This window comes from Megalobrama amblycephala, linkage group LG8, assembly GCF_018812025.1.
Source record: "Megalobrama amblycephala isolate DHTTF-2021 linkage group LG8, ASM1881202v1, whole genome shotgun sequence".
Lineage (NCBI taxonomy): Eukaryota > Metazoa > Chordata > Actinopteri > Cypriniformes > Xenocyprididae > Megalobrama > Megalobrama amblycephala.
In genome coordinates this window covers 14,988,681-15,007,008 of record NC_063051.1, presented here as the reverse complement: position 1 = coordinate 15,007,008, position 18,328 = coordinate 14,988,681, and the positions used below count along the sequence as shown (strand labels likewise).

The 18,328-nt window shown below is 39.5% G+C and overlaps 1 protein-coding gene across 1 annotated transcript in view; it reads right to left on the bottom strand.

Moving 5' to 3' along the window:
• znf644b (zinc finger protein 644b) overlaps positions 1 to 16,625 on the bottom strand; it is a 36,305-nt gene extending 19,680 nt beyond the window's left edge. Inside the window, exons 1-2 of the mRNA XM_048200941.1 lie at positions 16,494 to 16,625; positions 10,728 to 10,827 (exon numbers count right to left, since the gene is read on the bottom strand). Coding sequence (XP_048056898.1) covers positions 10,728 to 10,827; positions 16,494 to 16,625 — 232 coding nt within the window. The remainder of the gene's footprint in view (positions 1 to 10,727; positions 10,828 to 16,493) is intronic.
• Between the last annotated feature and the right edge of the window lie 1,703 nt (positions 16,626 to 18,328).

The window sequence follows — 18,328 nt, the reverse complement described above, 5'->3', positions numbered from 1 at the left end:
CACACCCCTGGTGCTGTGTACAGACAGCCAGAGCGCTGTCACTCCAGCTTTCCAGCAACATTAGCGAAGACACAAATCTTACGTTCACCGTTTCCATCCTAATTCTGTCAGTATTTAATCTTCTTATTTCTACACCATTTATAATAACATTCATTATTGCAATTACAGAGAGAAAACAAAAAGACACTAAATGATTATTTCAATAAATAAATAAAAAATATCCATTATGCTGTGTTGAAAACCTTGTAACACCTTTGGAGTTCCTGGTCAAAAATGGCAGGCCTTTAAAAAATTGCTTGTAAATCGCTCATTATGCTATATCATCACCAAATATTGGTTTCAATCTTTTTGTCAACTTGTTTTCTTTCAATTAGGACAGGTTTTGTATTTATTTTTGAAACTGATTGATCGTAGGTCTCATTGAACTGAGGTGCATAAGCTCAGAGCTGGATTTCCCATAAACATTGTCTCTTAGAGCGCTACGAAGACTCTAAAGGTATACCTTAACTGAAGATATACCTTTTCTAGGTGTGTTCCCCGAACTATACCTTAGAATCAACCTTTCTTAAGTGCGACGTTACCACATGCTGTCCATGGCGGTGGTGCTGAATTGCTTGATATCGATGGCTCGATAACCGATAATTCACTCTGTGCAGGGCTGCTTTACTGTGTTATGTGAGAAAGTGGTGGTCTTTATAAAAGAAGCACTTCAGAAGTGGAAACTGCATTTATCAAGACTCATGGGATTTTATAAAAATAATCCAAATTGCAAACTAAATCTATATTGTAATTTATCTATATTCTGAGGGCTCTATATTCTAGCTGAGCATCCAGCTTGAGTTTAAGGCGACCGTTATTTTAGAACATTATTTTAATTCTGGAGATGCGTCATGCAGCTGACAGATATGTAGGTATTGCGTTTATATTGTTTTTGCTTTTTTTTTTTTTTGCTTTTTTTTTTTTATATTCACAAACCTGTTAACTATATCATGAATTGTATGATATATTCCGATTGTAAAATATGTGGAAGTGAATGTGTTTTGTCACATGATGAGTTGGCACTGCAATTCAGAGCTGTTGGAATTATGAAATTTTCCCCAAAATACATAAAAGTATGTAGCCGGTGAACTAGGAGAAGAATAGAGTAAACGTTATTGTTTCATATACAATGTGTATCTGAAATGAATAAAACACTTCGTCATAATATATAATTGAAAGGGTTACTATTGCAGCTTCCATAGACATCACATCAGTGTATAGAATTTGATTTTAACAAACTATAAATGTCTTTTTTATATAGCCTAGTACTTCATTTGAATGTGTATTTAAATGTCTAAAACCTGACGTTGTTGAAAACACTGAATAGTTGTGATATATGACAAGCACTGAACGTGTCTGTCTCTAGCTCAGCACCAATGCACATTTGAATTTAGCAGGGAATCTTTGCATTTTATTCTTTGCCATTTTTCTAATTGAACACTGGGTGCATTACATCTTTAGAATTATATTCTTATAGACTGTAAACAGTGATAGGGTATAGTTAAGAGTGGTCCAGACCAACCTTACGAACGAATGACTTATCGAAGGTATACTTATCTAAGACCATTTTGGGAAACACGTATTAATGTTAAGGTATAGCTTAAGGTATACTTTAAGAACAAACATAGAGTTAAGAAGTTTTCAGGAAATCCAGCCCTGATCAATAAGGGCCTACAATCAATCAGTTATACCCTGTCTGAGCAAAGTCAGTAAGTTTTAGTCCAATGCAATAACAATAACTAACATTTTCGGGGGAAAGAATATCTTCTCCGGGTCCAAATGACCCAAACACAACATTATATATATATTCAGGTTACAGGTGAACAGAATAACACTAATTATCTCTTCATCATGGCACCTCTTAGTGGATGGGATATATTAGGCACCAAGTGAGCATTTTGTCCTCAAAATTGATGTGTTAGAAGCAGGAAAAAGAGGCAAGTGTGTTTGACAATGGCCAAATTGTGATAGCTAGATGACTGGGTCAGAGCATCTCCAAAACTGCAGCTCTTGTGGGGTGTTCCCAGTCTGCAGTGGTCAATATCTATTAAAAGTGGTCCAAGGAAGGAACAGTGGTGAACCGGCGACAGGGTTATGGGCGGCCAAGGCTCACTTATGCACATGGGAAGCGAAGATCGGACCACATAGGCCAGCCTAACAGACGAGCTACTGTAGCTCAAATTGCTCAAGAAGTTAATGCTGGTTCTGATAGAAAGGTGTGGACAGTGCATTGCAGTTTGTTGCGTATAGGGCTGCATAGCCGCAGACCAGTCAGGTGCCCATGCTGACCCCTGTCCACCACTGAAAGTGCCAACAGTGGGCACGTGAGCATCAGAACTGGACCACGGAGCAATTGAAGAAGGTGGCCTGGTCTGATGAATCACATTTATTTTTACATCGCGCTGATGGCCGGGTGCATGTGCGCCGCATACCTAGGGAACACAAGGCACCGGGATGCATTATGAGAAGAAGGCAAGCTGGCTGAGCCAGTGTGATGCTTTGGGCAATGTTCTGCTGGGAAACCTTAGGTCCCGCCATCCATGTGGATGTTACTTTGACACGTACCAGCTACCTAAGCATTGTTGCAGACCATGTACACCCTTTCATGGAAATGGTATCCCCTGGTGGCTGTGGCCTCTTTCAGCAGGATAATGTGCCCTGCCACAAAGCAAAAATGGTCCAGGAATGGTTTGAGGAGCACAACAGTGAGTTTGATGTGTTGACTTGTCCTCCAAATTCCCCAGATCTCAATCCAATTGAGCATCTGTGGGATGTGCTGCACAAACAAGTCCGATCCATGGAGGCCCCACCTCACAACATACAGGACTTAAAGGATCTGCTGCTAACATCTTGGTGCCAGACACCACAGCACCCTTTCAGGGGTGTATATATATATATATATATATATATATATATATATATATATATATATATATATATATATATATATATATATATATATATATATATATATTAGTCACAGTAAGAGGTTAAAAAGGATATATGTGACAACATACCTAAATTATGAGCAGTTAAGAAACAGTAAGAACTAGTAACCTTCAACATAGTGATCTATCTATCTATCTATCTATCTATCTATCTATCTATCTATCACAAAAACTCAGTCCCTTAATCATAAAGGTCAACATCTCATTTAAAGGGTTAGTTTACCCAAAAATAAAAATTATGTCATTAATGACTCACCCTCATGTCGTTCCAAACCCGTAAGACCTCCGTTCCTCTTCGGAACAGTTTAAGATATTTTAGATTTAGTCCGAGAGCTTTCTGTCCCTCCATTGAAAATGTATGTACAGTATACTGTCCATGTCCAGAAAGGTAATAAAAACATCATCAAAGTAGTCCATGTGACATCAGAGGGTTAGTTAGAGTTTGTTGAAGCATTGAAAATACATTTTGGTCCAAAAATAACAAAAACTACGACTATATTCAGCATTGTATTCTCTTCCGGAATCCTTTCCATTGAATTGATTCCATTGAACTGATTCCATTGAATCCTTTCAGCTGTCGGCGTTGGTAATGCACTTTTACGTCGCCGTGGTTGTTTTTGGCGATTAGGACATCCGCGACATTTTGAAGCATCAAAAATACATTTTGGTCCAAAAATAACAAAAACGACGACTTTATTCAGCATTGTATTCTCTTCCGGGTCTGTTGTCAATTCGCGTTCACGACTCCGCTTCTTCTTCTTCTTCTTTCCTGTTTTACGGCGGTTGGCATCCAGCTTATTGGTGCATTACTGCCCCCTTCTGCCCCGGAGTGTGTCGCGAATGTCCTAATCGCCAAAAACAACAACGTAAAAGTGCATTACCAACACCGGCAGATGAAAAGATTCAATTCAATGGAATCAATTCAATGGAAAGGATTCCGGAAGAGAATACAATGCTGAATAATGTTGTAGTTTTTGTTATTTTTGGACCAAAATGTATTTTCGATGCTTCAACAAACTCTAACTGACCCTCTGATGTCACATGGACTACTTTGATGATGTTTTTATTACCTTTCTGGACATGGACAGTATACCGTCCATACATTTTCAGTGGAGGGACAGAAAGCTCTTAGACGAAATCTAAAATATCTTAAACTGTGTTCCGAAGATGAACGGAGGTCTTACGGGTTTGGAACGACATGAGGGTGACTCATTACTGACATAATTTTCATTTTTGGGTGAACTAACCCTTTAAGTAATAGAGCATGTTATATTGTAATACACTAATGAGTCTGGTGGCTGTAATGAGAGGTCATGCAGGAGGTTAAATGATATGGAATGGGCAGCTAATAGTCATAGCATAGCACAGGATAAATAGGCCTCTCTCTCTCTCTTGGCCTCTTCCACTAATAGATTTATGCAGGTCTCAATGTTCTGGCTAGATCAACAGCTTACTGAAATATCTCTCCGGCCCAGCTGCAGTAGTGCTGGCTTGCTAATTCAGGCCAGTGTACTTCCATTAAAACAGTCCCCTGTGTCTTCATTTAGAACACTGCGAACTGGGAGCCAAGCAAAAACAGGGAAGATGGGACCGATTTTTATCATTCTGCACATTCCACAAATGCGTCTCAGTGCAAATATTTGACCTTGCTGAGTGACACATAATCAATTTTTGTGAAATTAAGTATTTCATTTACTTAGTCATGCTATGTAATCTATCTTTACAGGATTTGATTATGAATTTGTGAGCGTGCGTGTTGCAGTCTGTGTGTGCCTGAGCCCTGCTCCTGGTCTTGACCTTCTACAGTTAGCTTTAGTAATCTGATTTTTTTCCCCATAAATCTCTGTTAAGTCTGTGGTTTACATTATATTAAAATGACTACTATCAAAATGCACATGGACTGAGATATGATTCTGTCATGAACTTTTCTCAGGACAAAAAAAAAGGTCTGTGCCTTTCAGTGGTATCTAATGTATGCATTATAATATTACACAGCTCTCTGGTATTCTTGATACTGATTGGTCAATCGCTAGATTCAGGAGTGAAATATTTCAAAGTAATGATCGTTGTCTATAGCGTCAATTTATAATTGATCTCTCATCCAGGAACAGATTGCTCATTCTGACATCCACAGACTCCACAGTCTCTACAGTCTCTACAAGTAAATTAATAACAAAACTCAAATCAGTATTTAAGTAGGTGTACAGTAAAACAATAATTACCTCTTATTTATCAAAAACTAAGCAGAGAAAAAAGCTTTTTTTTAATTGTTGATTAAATTATGAAGTAATTTGTTATAATTGAAGATGATTCTAATAGACATGATTTTGAAGGGGAAATGACCATTAAATCTGCTAAAGTCTTTATCCAGTGTCTATGGTAACAACGCATCAATATCTGCATCATCATTGTGTGTAAAAATAGCTTCATTGTGAACACATACTTAGATGATTAAGAATGAGAAAACAGAGTTGCAAAGAACTAATGATCCATAATAAGGGTACTTGGAGCATATGAAAAAAAAAATTAGAAGAAAATTATGCAACTCAATACAAGGGTTAGTCACACATTAGCAATAACAGTCCACAGAAGCACCAACACAGAAACAACCTAGGTCATACTTCAAAGCAACCAGCCAAACTGTCATTGCTATTAAATATGTTTATATAACTATTCTGATTGGTGAAGCGGAGTTCAAAGTGTGCAGATATATATGGGGTTGGAGACTGAAACTGAAACACTGGCCAATAGTATTGGTAGTTTCATGCCTATATATGCGTGGCCTGGTGGCCAATCTTCACTGATTGTACATTTCATCAGTAAGAGCAGTGTGAAGGCTGAATAAGCAGAATAATAGCACAGCTGTACATAAAATATTGCAATCCACACAACAATGGGGGACATATCAGAGCTCAAAAGAGGACAAATTGTTGGTGCGAGTCTCGCTGGCTCATCTGTGACCAGGACAGCAAGTTTTGTGGTGTATCGAGAGCTATGGTATCCAGGGTAATATCAGCATGCCACCATGAAGTAGGAACAGCATCCAACAGGAGTAACTGTAGACGCAACAGGAAGATGTCTGAAAGGAATATCCGGGTACTAACCCGGATTGTATCCAAAAAACATAAAACCACAGCTGCCCAAATCACTGCAGAATTAAATGTGCACCTCGACTCTCCTGTTTCTACCTAAACTGTTCGTCGGGAGCTCCACAGAGTCAGTATTCATGGTTGAGCTGCTATAGCCAAACCTTTGGTCACCTGTGCCAATGCCAAACATTGGTTTTAATGGTTCCAGCAGTGGAAATATTGGGGAAAATATGGAACATGTATTGTTCTCTGATGAGTCCACTTTCACTGTCTTTCCCACATCTGTGGGTTACAGTGTGGAGAAGCCCAAAAGAGGCTTAACACCTGGACTGTTACAAGGCCAGAGTGAAGCACGGAGGTGGATCAGTGAAGGTTTGGGCTGCCATATCATGACATTCCCTACTGTGCTTGATGGGCGTGTCAATGCCAAGGATTACCGAACCATTCTGGAAGATCACATGCACCTAATCGTTCAAACATTGTACCCTGAAGGGGGTGTCATGTTTCAGCATGTTATACTACGGGGCTGTTGAATGCCCAAATCTGATTGGTTGACCATGTTCTAAGGTGTGCAATTATTTTCAGGGAAACACATGGCTAAAGTAGTTCTAGCAGGTCTTGACCGCATTACAGTTCCATATCACTTCGCCAAATTTTTTCAGTTATTTCAATAGGTCCTTACAGCCTACAACCACAAAAGAAACAAAACCCACAACGACACTGACCAAGCAAATAAACAAAGTAAACAATAGGATGAAAACGACAAATTATTGTCATGGTTTTTGCCACAAAATACGTTTTATTGTGTCCCAAAAGTGCATACTCTCTTGCGCGCTCTCTCTCTCTCTTTCACGTTACTGAATAGTACTGACACACACTTGCACAGAAACATTTGGTCAGCGCTGTTCTGACGAATTAATCAGAGTAAAATAGTTTAACAACTTAAGATACAAGACTCACCAGCGAGGTAATAATTGTGCGGTTCTTGAGATAAAGTTTCACTATTTGTAGAGACGCACAGATCAGGTAGGCTAATTCACATATGCTGCTTACTCTCACTCTCGGAACAGTGTCTTGAGGTGTGGTAACCATAGTGTAAGCAGAATAATTGACTCCGGGCCATTGAATTCTTAGAAAATAATGCACACCTGAGATCTAAATATTTTTGAGCCAAGTTGGGGTATTTTGGAGGAGCAAGTCAGAAAACATTTTCCTCCACCAGCATCACATAGTGGTGACTGTTCTGCAAGAGGAATGGCTCACAATCCCTCAGGCTCCTGTGCAGGACTAACTGATGTTGTATTGGCTGCAAAAGGAGGCCCTACACCAGTATTTTTCAACTGGTGGGTCGCAACCCAAAAGTTGGTCACAAGACCATTTTGAGTGGGTTATGGAGTGTGCAGTCAGAAAAACAGCAACGTTTTGTTTGTTTGTTTGTTTGATTTTTCTAAATCAAGTAGTGTTGTTGTCAAGACCACCTAATCTGAGACCAAGTCAAGACCAAGACTTTAAGGGGTTGAGACCAAGACAAGAAATTTTACATCTAATCACAATAATGATGTTAATAAATATATCAGACAATGCACTGGTAATTTAGTGATATCCTCACAGTTGTGGTCTTGACCGGTCTTGAAACAAAATCCGAGTCCTCTTAGTCTGAGACCGAAACAAGACCGAGTACAAATGTGGTTGAAACCGAGACAAGACCAAGAGCTCCAAAAATGGTCTTAAGACCAGTCTCAAGTACAACAACACTAGAATCAAGACTTTTATTTTGAAAGACATGTGTGAAAGCTGTTCTGTCAGACGCAGTTTAAATAAGTAGTGCCTCAGAAAAACGCATTCCTGATTCAGTATCTGTAGTCAGATGAGATAGTGTCAAGCTATATGTCAGTGACATTATTATAACATTATTTTCCTAACTTGTTACAAAATAAAAAGTCTCTCACCTCAGAAAAACAAACTTTCCTGTCCTGTCAAATGTTATACTGTGCTTGTAGAGCTCAATCTTCAATTGCACGTGCAAATGCGGCGGCGCGCACTATTTAACATCACTATATATAAAGAGCAAAATAAATTACGAGCATGCAATGTCTTAGTTACGTTGTCAATAAGTAAGTTATGAAATTACCAAAAAGTACCAATAAATTACGCATCTTCTACTTTGTGTGTTAGCTGGGAAGGATTAGCATGCGGGCATGATGCCCATTCTATTCATAAGGAGCAGTGTCCATATGTTTCATTAACAGTTCATTTTAGTATTGTGTATTTACCATGGTAACTGCTTTCAAGGCCAAATTATGTTAGTGGTGCAGAGAGGAGATTGTGTCATTGTGAGTGTGGAGTCTTTTTCACTGCTTGTTTCTATCCCTAGTTTAATTGTCTTGCTTATGGCTGAATCACGGCAGTGCTGATATACAGTCCAATTGCAATCTTTGTTATGATATTATTTTGTTATTTTATAGATTATATTAAATATAATCAAAGGTGAAATTTTATGTGTATGTAAAAAGTCTCTGAGTTACAGTTGACAAGTCACATGCTTTCAAGTTAACCATTGGACTAGTGTGCAAATGAAAATACCGAATCTTGACATGGTTGGCAAAGAGCTTTAGGGCAAAAAAAAAAAAAAAAGGTTAAAGTTGGCATGAAACCAAAGATGTGATAGTCTTTTCTTCCTTATCGTGTCCTATATCCAAGTGAAACAGCTTCTGGAACAAGAAAAAATGTAAGCAGGACTTGATTTTGTTTGACGGGAATTGAATGGATCGGTTTTGTTGTTTGTTATTGCTTCAAACTCATGCGAGTGACAGGTTGTCCCGCCCTCACGCCAGTGAACATGTCACCAGAGAAGAGAAGAGCTGTTGTTGAAAGTAGGAGAAGTTATTTCGATTAAAGATTAGGAGGGGGAACATGAATTAAAAATAATAATAATGATGATGATGATGATGATGTAAACGTATGATTTATTTATAATAAAAAGGCCTACTCAAATATTTCAGAGGTTTTAAGATTTTTTTCAATTTTGATTTCATGGTGACTTTAAAGGGTTAGTTCAAACAAAAATGAAAATTCTGTAATTTATTACTTACCCTCATGCCGTTCCACACCCGTAAGACCTTCGTTCATCTTCGGCACACAAATTAAGATATTTTACTTGAAATCCAATGGCTCAGTGAGGCCTCCATAAGGAGCAATGATATTTCCTCTCTCAAGATCCATAAAGGTACTTAAACATATTTAAATCAGTTCATGTGAGTACAGTGGCTCTATATTAATATTATAAAGCAACGAGAATATTTTTGGTGTGCCAAAAAAAAAAAAAAAAAATGAAATAATGACTTATTTAGTGATGGCCGATTTCAAAACACTGCTTCAGGAAGATTCGGAGCATTATGAATCAGTGTATCGAATCATGATTCAGATTGCGTGTCAAACCGCCAACGGATGAAATCACGTGACTTTGGCGCTCCGAACAGCAGATTCGATACACTGATTCATTGTGCTCCGAATCTTCCTGAAGCAGTGTTTTGAAATCGGCCATCACTTAATAAGTCGTTATTTTGTTTTGTTTTTTGGCGCACCAAAAATATTCTTGTCGGTTTATAATATTAACATTGAGCCACTGTACTCACATGAACCGATTTAAATATGTTTTTAGTACCTTTATGGATCTTGAGAGAGGAAATGTCATTGCTCCCTATGAAGGCCTCACTGTGCAATCAGATTTCAACTAAAATATCTTAATTTGTGTTCCGAATATTAACGAAGGTCTTACGGGTGTGGAATGGCATGAGGGTAAGTAATAAATAACAGAATTTTCATTTTTGGGTGAACTAACCCTTTAAAGCAGGATTTTACTTCGCCACAAAAGTTAACATGCAGCAAAACATAGTTTGTCCATCTGCAAGACCAGAACTACTGGAGGTGAAGCAGGATTTATCAAAAGGATGTCTACTGCCATACAGTAGGCCACACACGCATATCAGTGCTGTTATTTCATTTGAAAACACTATAAAATGTGCTTTTACAGCTATTAAAAGTTCAGGGGGCATGCAAGAATCTTTCACATAGGGCCTATTTTTAAGCACCATTCAAAATGATCGACTGTGGTTTACGAGTGAAAGCAATAGGCTGGCGGCATGTTTGTTTGCCGCGGTGCGCAAACGCGTAGCGCACAGATTCCCTCCAATCAAGGTCGCGCCGAGCGCTTTCAAGAAGAGCGTCTGAACACGTCTGCGCTCTTCAAGTGTCAAACCCGCGACTTAGAGGCCGCGACACAAACTCCCCGCTGACACGGAAAACGGCTCGTCTCATCCAGTGACTGACACCGCTTTGAATCGATTCTGACACCCACCTTGTAAAAGTGTGTATAAAGTGTTTTGCAGGGGGAAAACGAGAAACCTCAGATGGAAGAAGAGCGTCCAACTTTCCCCCAAATGCAATACTATTCAGAGCAATAGCGTGACAGCGGAGGGGTGAAATGTTAGCTTGCACGATTCGTGACTGGCACGGTGTTGACATACCTGATGCCCGTGTATTTAAGCTCTTGTGCCCATGCAAGGACTCACTGTACCCATCGCGCGCTCTTTTTTCAACACGGTTAAACACACATCCAGCAAGGGAAGACGTTTGTAAGCTTTAAACCTACCTTTCCAGAGAATGACACTATAACATGAGACAAGTTTGTCATGGTACTTGATTACAGTCCTTTTTTTCGTCCTCCATCTGTTACAATGTCGCCATTTTGCCTAAAATTCTGCAGGTTGAACTAAAACTCCAGGAGGGATGTTCGGTCTGTGCTTACTCAAATCACACCATGTACGAAGACCAAAAGAAATGTTTACGTTCTTTAAAAGAGAAAGTGAAAACGTAAGGTCGTGTTATTTTGTCAAGGAGAAATAGTTCATTGGGTCTTTATAAAGTGAGGTGATGTTGAGACATAGGCTACTGTAAATCCCCCGCTCGCGATATGGATTATTCCAGAGACAGAGGGTGAATTCTTCTTGGGTGAAGTTACTGCCGGTGTTAAAAAATAGACAGAAAAGATGGTGGGGAGGTGGACTTGCACACCTAGGGATGTGGTCAATAAAAATGTCATAATTGGCTGGAATGCTTATTAGGATGTGATTATAAGCATTTCTTGTTGAAAACTGTAACAATTTTAGTGGAGATTGCAGTTTTAAGTTGTTTGATAATAGATACAGGAAACAGTCTTGTTTATAAGGATACAATAATGAATTCCTGAATTGCATTTTTGTTTTCTTCTGGTTTTGTTGTTCACTGTTGTTTGTAATGTCAGATCACAATTTAAAGGAATAGAATAAGATGTTTTGCAAATCAGTTCTGTTACCATAAAGATGTGTCAAATGTATTTTAAACCACATATTTAAACTCTACATGCTAGAGTGTAATTGAAATTGAAAGTTTTCATTCATGACATTGTCAGTGACTGGAATCCATTTTTTAAAGAATATTTTAAACCACTGGGTAAGACTCATGACCTAAATTTCATGACTTTCCCACCAATTTGAACACCATTAATGGAACACTCCACTTTTTTTGAAAATAGGCTCATTTTCCAACTCCCCTAGAGTTAAACAGTTGAGTTTTACCTTTTTTGAATCCATTCAGCCGATCTCCGGGTCTGGCGGTACCACTTTTAGCATAGCTTAGCATAGTTCATTGAATCTGATTAGACCGTTAGCTTCTCGCTCAAAAATGACCAAAGAGTTTCAATATTTTTCCTATTTAAAACTTGACTCTTCTGTAGTTACATCGTGTACTAATACTGACGGAAAACACGATGTAACTACAGAAGAGGGGGGAGGGGGGGGATTGTTAAACAAAAAGTAAGCTAAGCAAAGTGAAAGTTAAGAAGCTAAAGTTTTAATAAAATCAAATGTAGTAAATGTGCATCAATAGTATTTTTTATTTTATTTTATTTTTCAATATTTTAGATTTTTCTTATTTTGACTCTGATTGGTGGAATTTTATATACAGCATCATGGGTAATGTAGTTTTTCACCACAAATTTCACTGTTAAACATGATTATTTTAAAACTAAGATGAAATAAGATTGGCTGAGGGCTTCAACAGAAGCAAATTCTATCAATTAACAGCCTCGTAGCTCACAGTATGGCTGTCTTTAAAGGTTTATAAGTTATTGTTAAAAATCAATTTCCCTATGGAGAATGTGAATGGAGTTTTTACTTCTGGAACTCAACTGTTGCACTCTATTAATGAGAGAGAGAGAGAGAGAGAGAGAGAGAGAGATGTGAGTGTGAATTACCTGTGTCTGTACACTGTCTCTGTGTGATATTGAAACTATGAGTTTAATTACAAAAACAGCAAAGTTATCACCTCGTTGCTGAGAAATATAAGGTAGCTTTCAGTAGTGACACTGTTTTATTTATAAAATTCACGGAGAAGAGGTTGAAAACCAGTTTCTATGCTCCTGAATGTTTCTGTGTGTGCACAATTTCTATATGTAAAGTTTCCACCTCAATAAAAAAAAAAGCCATTTGTTTTAGGGTCTGTTTACACCTTTTTTCCCCCCCACCATTTCAACTAAAAATGAAACACTTTGTATGCGGTTTGGCTATTCATTTACACGGCAATGGTATTTTGGGGGGCTTGAAAATGCAAAATTTTGAAAACAGGTTTCAAAGTTTAAGTTTTTGAAAACGATAACGTATCATCTCTGTGTAAACAACAAAAACGAGGATCTATGAAAACGGTGACTGCATGCACGTGCATCACGTGTTTAGTCTATGGGATGCGCATTTGGCGTGAGTGTTCTGTTAAAGAATGCATATGTGCGTAGGCGCGTAGTCTTTCTTTACAAAGTGATAGGCAACTACTGACCTGGCAAGCATAATACAGCGTTTTTAGTCGTTTTCACAGATCCGTGTGAACAGGGATCGTTTTTATAGCATTGTCATCTATACAAAGAAAAAACTTTTCTGTTTTTTTGGTAACACTTTACAATAAGGTTCATTAGTTAAACATTAGTTAATGTATCAACTAACATGAACTAACCATGAACAACATTTGTTACTGTGTTTACTAATCTTCGTTAACGTTAGTTAATGAAAATACAGTTGTTCATTGTTTGTTCATGTTAGTTCACAGTGCATTAACTAATGTTGACAAGATGTTAAAAATGTATTAGTAAATGTTGAAATTAACAAAGATTAAAGGAATAGTTCACCCAAAAATGAAAATTCTGTCAGTAATTACTCACCCTCATGTTGATACAACCATGTAAGTCTTTCTTTCATCTTCGGATCACAAATTAATATTTTTGTGATTAAATATGAGCGGTGGAATACTCCTCCATTGGCTTTAAGGGGGCCCAAACTTGTCCGTCCAGAAAGTCAGTGAAGAAAATGTTTAAATAGTCCATGTCACTACAGTGGCTCAACCGTACGTTTCTCAAGCGACGATAATACTTTTCGTGCGAAAAAAACAAACAAAAGAACGACTTTATTCAACTGTTCATTTTCTCTCTTGTAGGCCTCTTTAATAAATGCTGTATAAGTGCAGTTCATTATTAGTTCATGTTAACTAATGTAGTTAACTAATGTTAACTAATGAACCTTATTGTAAAGTGTTACCGTTTTTTTTTTTTTTTTTTTTTTTTTTTTTTACATCATTGTCGTGTAAACTTACCTTTAGTGTCAGTGCATACAGGCATGTCCGATTCTTAATATGACATTAAAAAAATCTATCTTTGCCAAGTGTGTCTGACTGTGTCCCACAGCAAACCATGCCCCTACTAATTACACCCCCTACAATAAAACTGCTATTTGTGATGTCATCAGAGCCTCTCTCAAATTGCTGTGTTGTCACTAGTACTGCTCTTCTTCTACTTCACTTTCCTTGCTTTTTAAGCTTCAATATCGCCACCTAGTGTTAAGGCATACAGATAGTACAGTGGGTACGGAAAGTATTCAGACCCCCTTAAATTTTTCACTCTTTGTTATATTGCAGCCATTTGCTAAAATCATTTAAGTTCATTTTTTTACTCATTAATGTACACACAGCACCCTATATTGACAGAAAAATACAGAATTGTTGACATTTTTGCAGATTTATTAAAAAAGAAAAACTGAAATATCACATGGTCCTAAGTATTCAGACCCTTTGCTCAGTATTTAGTAGAAGCACCCTTTTGATCTAATACAGTCATGAGTCTTTTTGGGAAAGATGCAACAAGTTTTTCACACCTGGATTTGGGGATCCTCTGCCATTCCTCCTTGCAGATCCTCAACAGTTCTGTCAGGTTGGATGGTAAACGTTGGTGGACAGCCATTTTTAGGTCTCTCCAGAGATGCTCAATTGGGTTTAAGTCAGGGCTCTGGCTGGGCCATTCAAGAACAGTCACAGAGTTGTTGTGAAGCCACTCCTTCATTATTTTAGCTGTGTGCTTAGGGTCATTGTCTTGTTGGAAGGTAAACCTTTGGCCCAGTCTGAGGTCCTGAGCACTCTGGAGAAGGTTTTCATCCAGGATATCCCTGTACTTGGCCGCATTCATCTTTCCCTCGATTGCAACTAGTCATCCTGTCCCTGCAGCTGAAAAACACCCTCACAGCATGATGCTGCCACCACCATGCTTCACTGTTGGGACTGTATTGGACAGGTGATAGCAAGTGCCTGGTTTTCTCCACACATACCGCTTAGAATTAAGGCCAAAAAGTTCCATCTTGGTCTCATCAGACCAGAGAATCTTATTTCTCACCATCTTGGAGTCCTTCAGGTGTTTTTTAGCAAACTCCATGCAGGCTTTCACGTGTCTTGCAGTGAGGAGAGGCTTCCGTCAGGCCACTCTGCCATAAAGCCCCGACTGGTGGAGGGCTGCAGTGATGGTTGAGTTTCTACAACTTAATCCCATCTCCCGACTGCATCTCTGGAGCTGAGCCACAGTGATCTTTGGGTTCTTCTTTACCTCTCTCACCAAGGCTCTTCTCCCCCGATAGCTCAGTTTGGCCGGACGGCCAGCTCTAGGAAGGGTTCTGGTCATCCCAAACGTCTTCCATTTAAGGATTATGGAGGCCACTGTGCTCTTAGGAACCTTAAGTGCAGCAGAAATTTTTTGTAACCTTGGCCAGATCTGTGCATTGCCACAATTCTGTCTCTGGGCTCTTCAGGCAGTTCCTTTGACCTCATGATTCTCATTTGCTCTGACATGCACTGTGAGCTGTAAGGTCTTATATAGACAGGTGTGTGACTTTCCTAATCAAGTCCAATCAGTATAATCAAACACAGCTGGACTCAAATGAAGGTGTAGAACCATCTCAAGGATGATCAGAAGAAATGGACAGCATCTAAGTTAAATATATGAGTGTCACAGCAAAGGGTCTGAATACTTAGGACCATGTGATATTTCAATTTTTCTTTTTTAATAAATCTGCAAAAATGTCAACAATTCTGTGTTTTTCTGTAAATATGGGGTGCTGTGTATACATTAATGAGGAAAAAAATTAACTTGCTATATAACTGTAACGATTCGGGACTCAGGCAGAGATCCATTTGCAAGCTTTTATTGAAGTTAGAGTGGTCGTACAGGCAGGGTCGAACAGGAGCAAACAGGAACAGCAGGGGACAGACAGAATCGTGGTCAGGGTGCAGGCAGTAGATCGAGGCAGGCAGAAAGCGTTCACAGTCCAGGAAACAATACACAGTCCAAGGGTATGCAGCAAGGAATCAAAAACGGGTAACCAGACAGGATCAAGAACAGATAGGCAGATATGGAATAAAGGCTCAGAATTGTTACAGGGGTAATCAAGACTTCGCCGTGAGGTGGTGTGTGTGACAGTCCTTTATAGTCCTGGTAATGAGCTGCAGCTGGGTGTGGTGATTAGTGGAGTGATTGGTGGAGTGAGTGCAGGTGATTAGCAGAGAGGATTATGAGGAATGTAGTCCAGAAAGTGACAGGAGCAGACGGTGAACGTGACATAACGCCCCCCTCCCGGAAGGCGCGTCCTCGCGGAGTAAAAGGAACAGCTAGGGAGGGGGGATGGGTGCATTGGAGATCTAACGGTAGACAGGAACGGAGTCTCCAATGCAGGTTCCAGGAACTCGGGGGGGGGGGGGCACGGCAGGTCAGGTGCCACGAGCAGCCATGGCGGGTCAGGTACCACGGGCAGCCACGGCAGGTCAGGTGGCTTAAGCAACCACGGCAGGTCAGGTGGCTCGGGCAGCCACGGCAGGTCAGGTGGTTCAGGCAACCACGGCAGATCAGGTGGCTTGGGCAGCCACGGCAAGACAGAGTCCGTAAATGACCACGGTGGGTCAGAGTCCATAAATGGCCATAAAGAGTTATAGTCCTTAAATGGCCATAGCAGCTCAGAGGCAGTTGCTGGCCATGGCCGGGCAGAGTTCCCACCCACAAGCTCCCCACCCTTAGGTATACTGGCTCTGGAAGATCGGCAGCTGCGTGGCGTGGGTCAGGAAGATCAGCGGAGACATGAACTGTTGTTGGTGTGATGGTAGTCGCCATTTTGTGCGTGTTCCTTGGCACGGCGGCCATTATATGATTCACCATGGTGTCGCATTCCTCCGCGACCCCCACAGTAAACAGAGAACCAACAGACAACAACGCATAGTCCATAAAGTTGCTAAGTGATGAACGCGGTCCCTCTTGTCTTAATTTATTCTGGAGAGGTTGGTTGATGCCATCACAAAAAAAGTCAATCAGTGCGCAGTCAGGCAGATCAGAGAGGTAAGCAATGTCCAAATATTCCTTCACATTCCTCTAACGATCGTGTGCGCTGCGTACTCCACAACAACAATTGAGCAATGTCCATACCGTACAAATGCTCTCCGGGAAAGCTGCTGGATCGTGGTGAAAATAACAAAGAGTGAAAAATTTAAGGGGGTCTGAATACTTTCCGTACCCACTGTATAACGTCACCAGACACCATAGTCATCCTGTTTGTTTTTCATCAGTTTTTTAAATTTTTTTAATTATGAAACTTTACAGTACATGTTATTTTTATGAAAGGTTTAGGTTTAGGGTAAGGTTTGTGTGGAGGATAGGTTTAGCTATAATTACCATAAGTCTGTATTAATTTGATATTATAATTAATTTTATAATTAGTTTTACTAGCTGTTGTCATAGGTGTAATTTACAGGGGGGTGGTTTGTAGTACTGCGCGACGCAGACAGACCCTTCTCATCTTTGTGGGCAAATGTGTCGCCCTCGCCTTGTGGTTGCTTGGAATTAAACGGGGAATCATATATTTATACATGTGCAACAAATGAAGGTGGTCGCTTCAATCCGTGGACTAAAAAATCACAACAGTGTAAAAGTAGACCAATTCTGTGGGAAAACCGTGGACTTCGCAACACTGCCTTGTAGCACTGTCTTAGGCATGCAATTTGCAGTTTATTGCTCTGGCCACATCTGCAGACCTCATGCCTCCCTGCTGCAGGACTATGGACTATAGTGTTTTGCAGAAAAGTCTCTTTAATGTCCTTTATTGTAACTGTGACCTTAATTGTCTAGCGCCTGTAAACTGTTAAGATACATGGGGCAACTTTTTGAGCAATGCTGCTGGGCAATTTTGCCGAGCAATGTTGCTTGGGCACTTTCCCATTTAGAATAGGCAACACATTTCTATCTGTATACTTTAGATCGAAATTTGTTGCCTATTCTCAATGGGGAAGAGCCCAAGCAACATTGCTTGGCAAAATTGCCCAGCAACTTTTCTCAAAAAGTTTATTTCACAGTCCTGTACAATTTAACATTTTAACATGATTGAAATCACTAAAGATTTATGAGCACATGACAACTTATAGCATCAAATGTGGGTTACACTTTATTTTAAGGTGTCCATGTTACAGTTTAATTACGCATTTAAGTACTGTGTAATAAGAATACATGAACTTACTATAGGGTTAGGGTAAGGATTGGTGTTTGGTTTAGGGTTAGTTGCATGAAATTATGCATAATTTATAGTAACAGTAACATGTAACGTGTAACAAGGATGCTAAAATGAAGTGTTACCCAAATGTGTTTCCCCGCTAGAAATTTTATGTTCCCAGAACATTCTCAGAACGTCCCCACTGGTGTTAAACGGATTAGTCCACTTTTAAGTAAAATTTTCCTGATAATTTACTCACCCCCCGCATGTCATCCAAGATGTTCATGTCTTTCTTTTTTCAGTCGAAAAGAAATGAAGTTTCTTGATGAAAACATTCCAGGATTATTCTCCTTATAATGGACTTCAGTGGTCTCCAAATGGT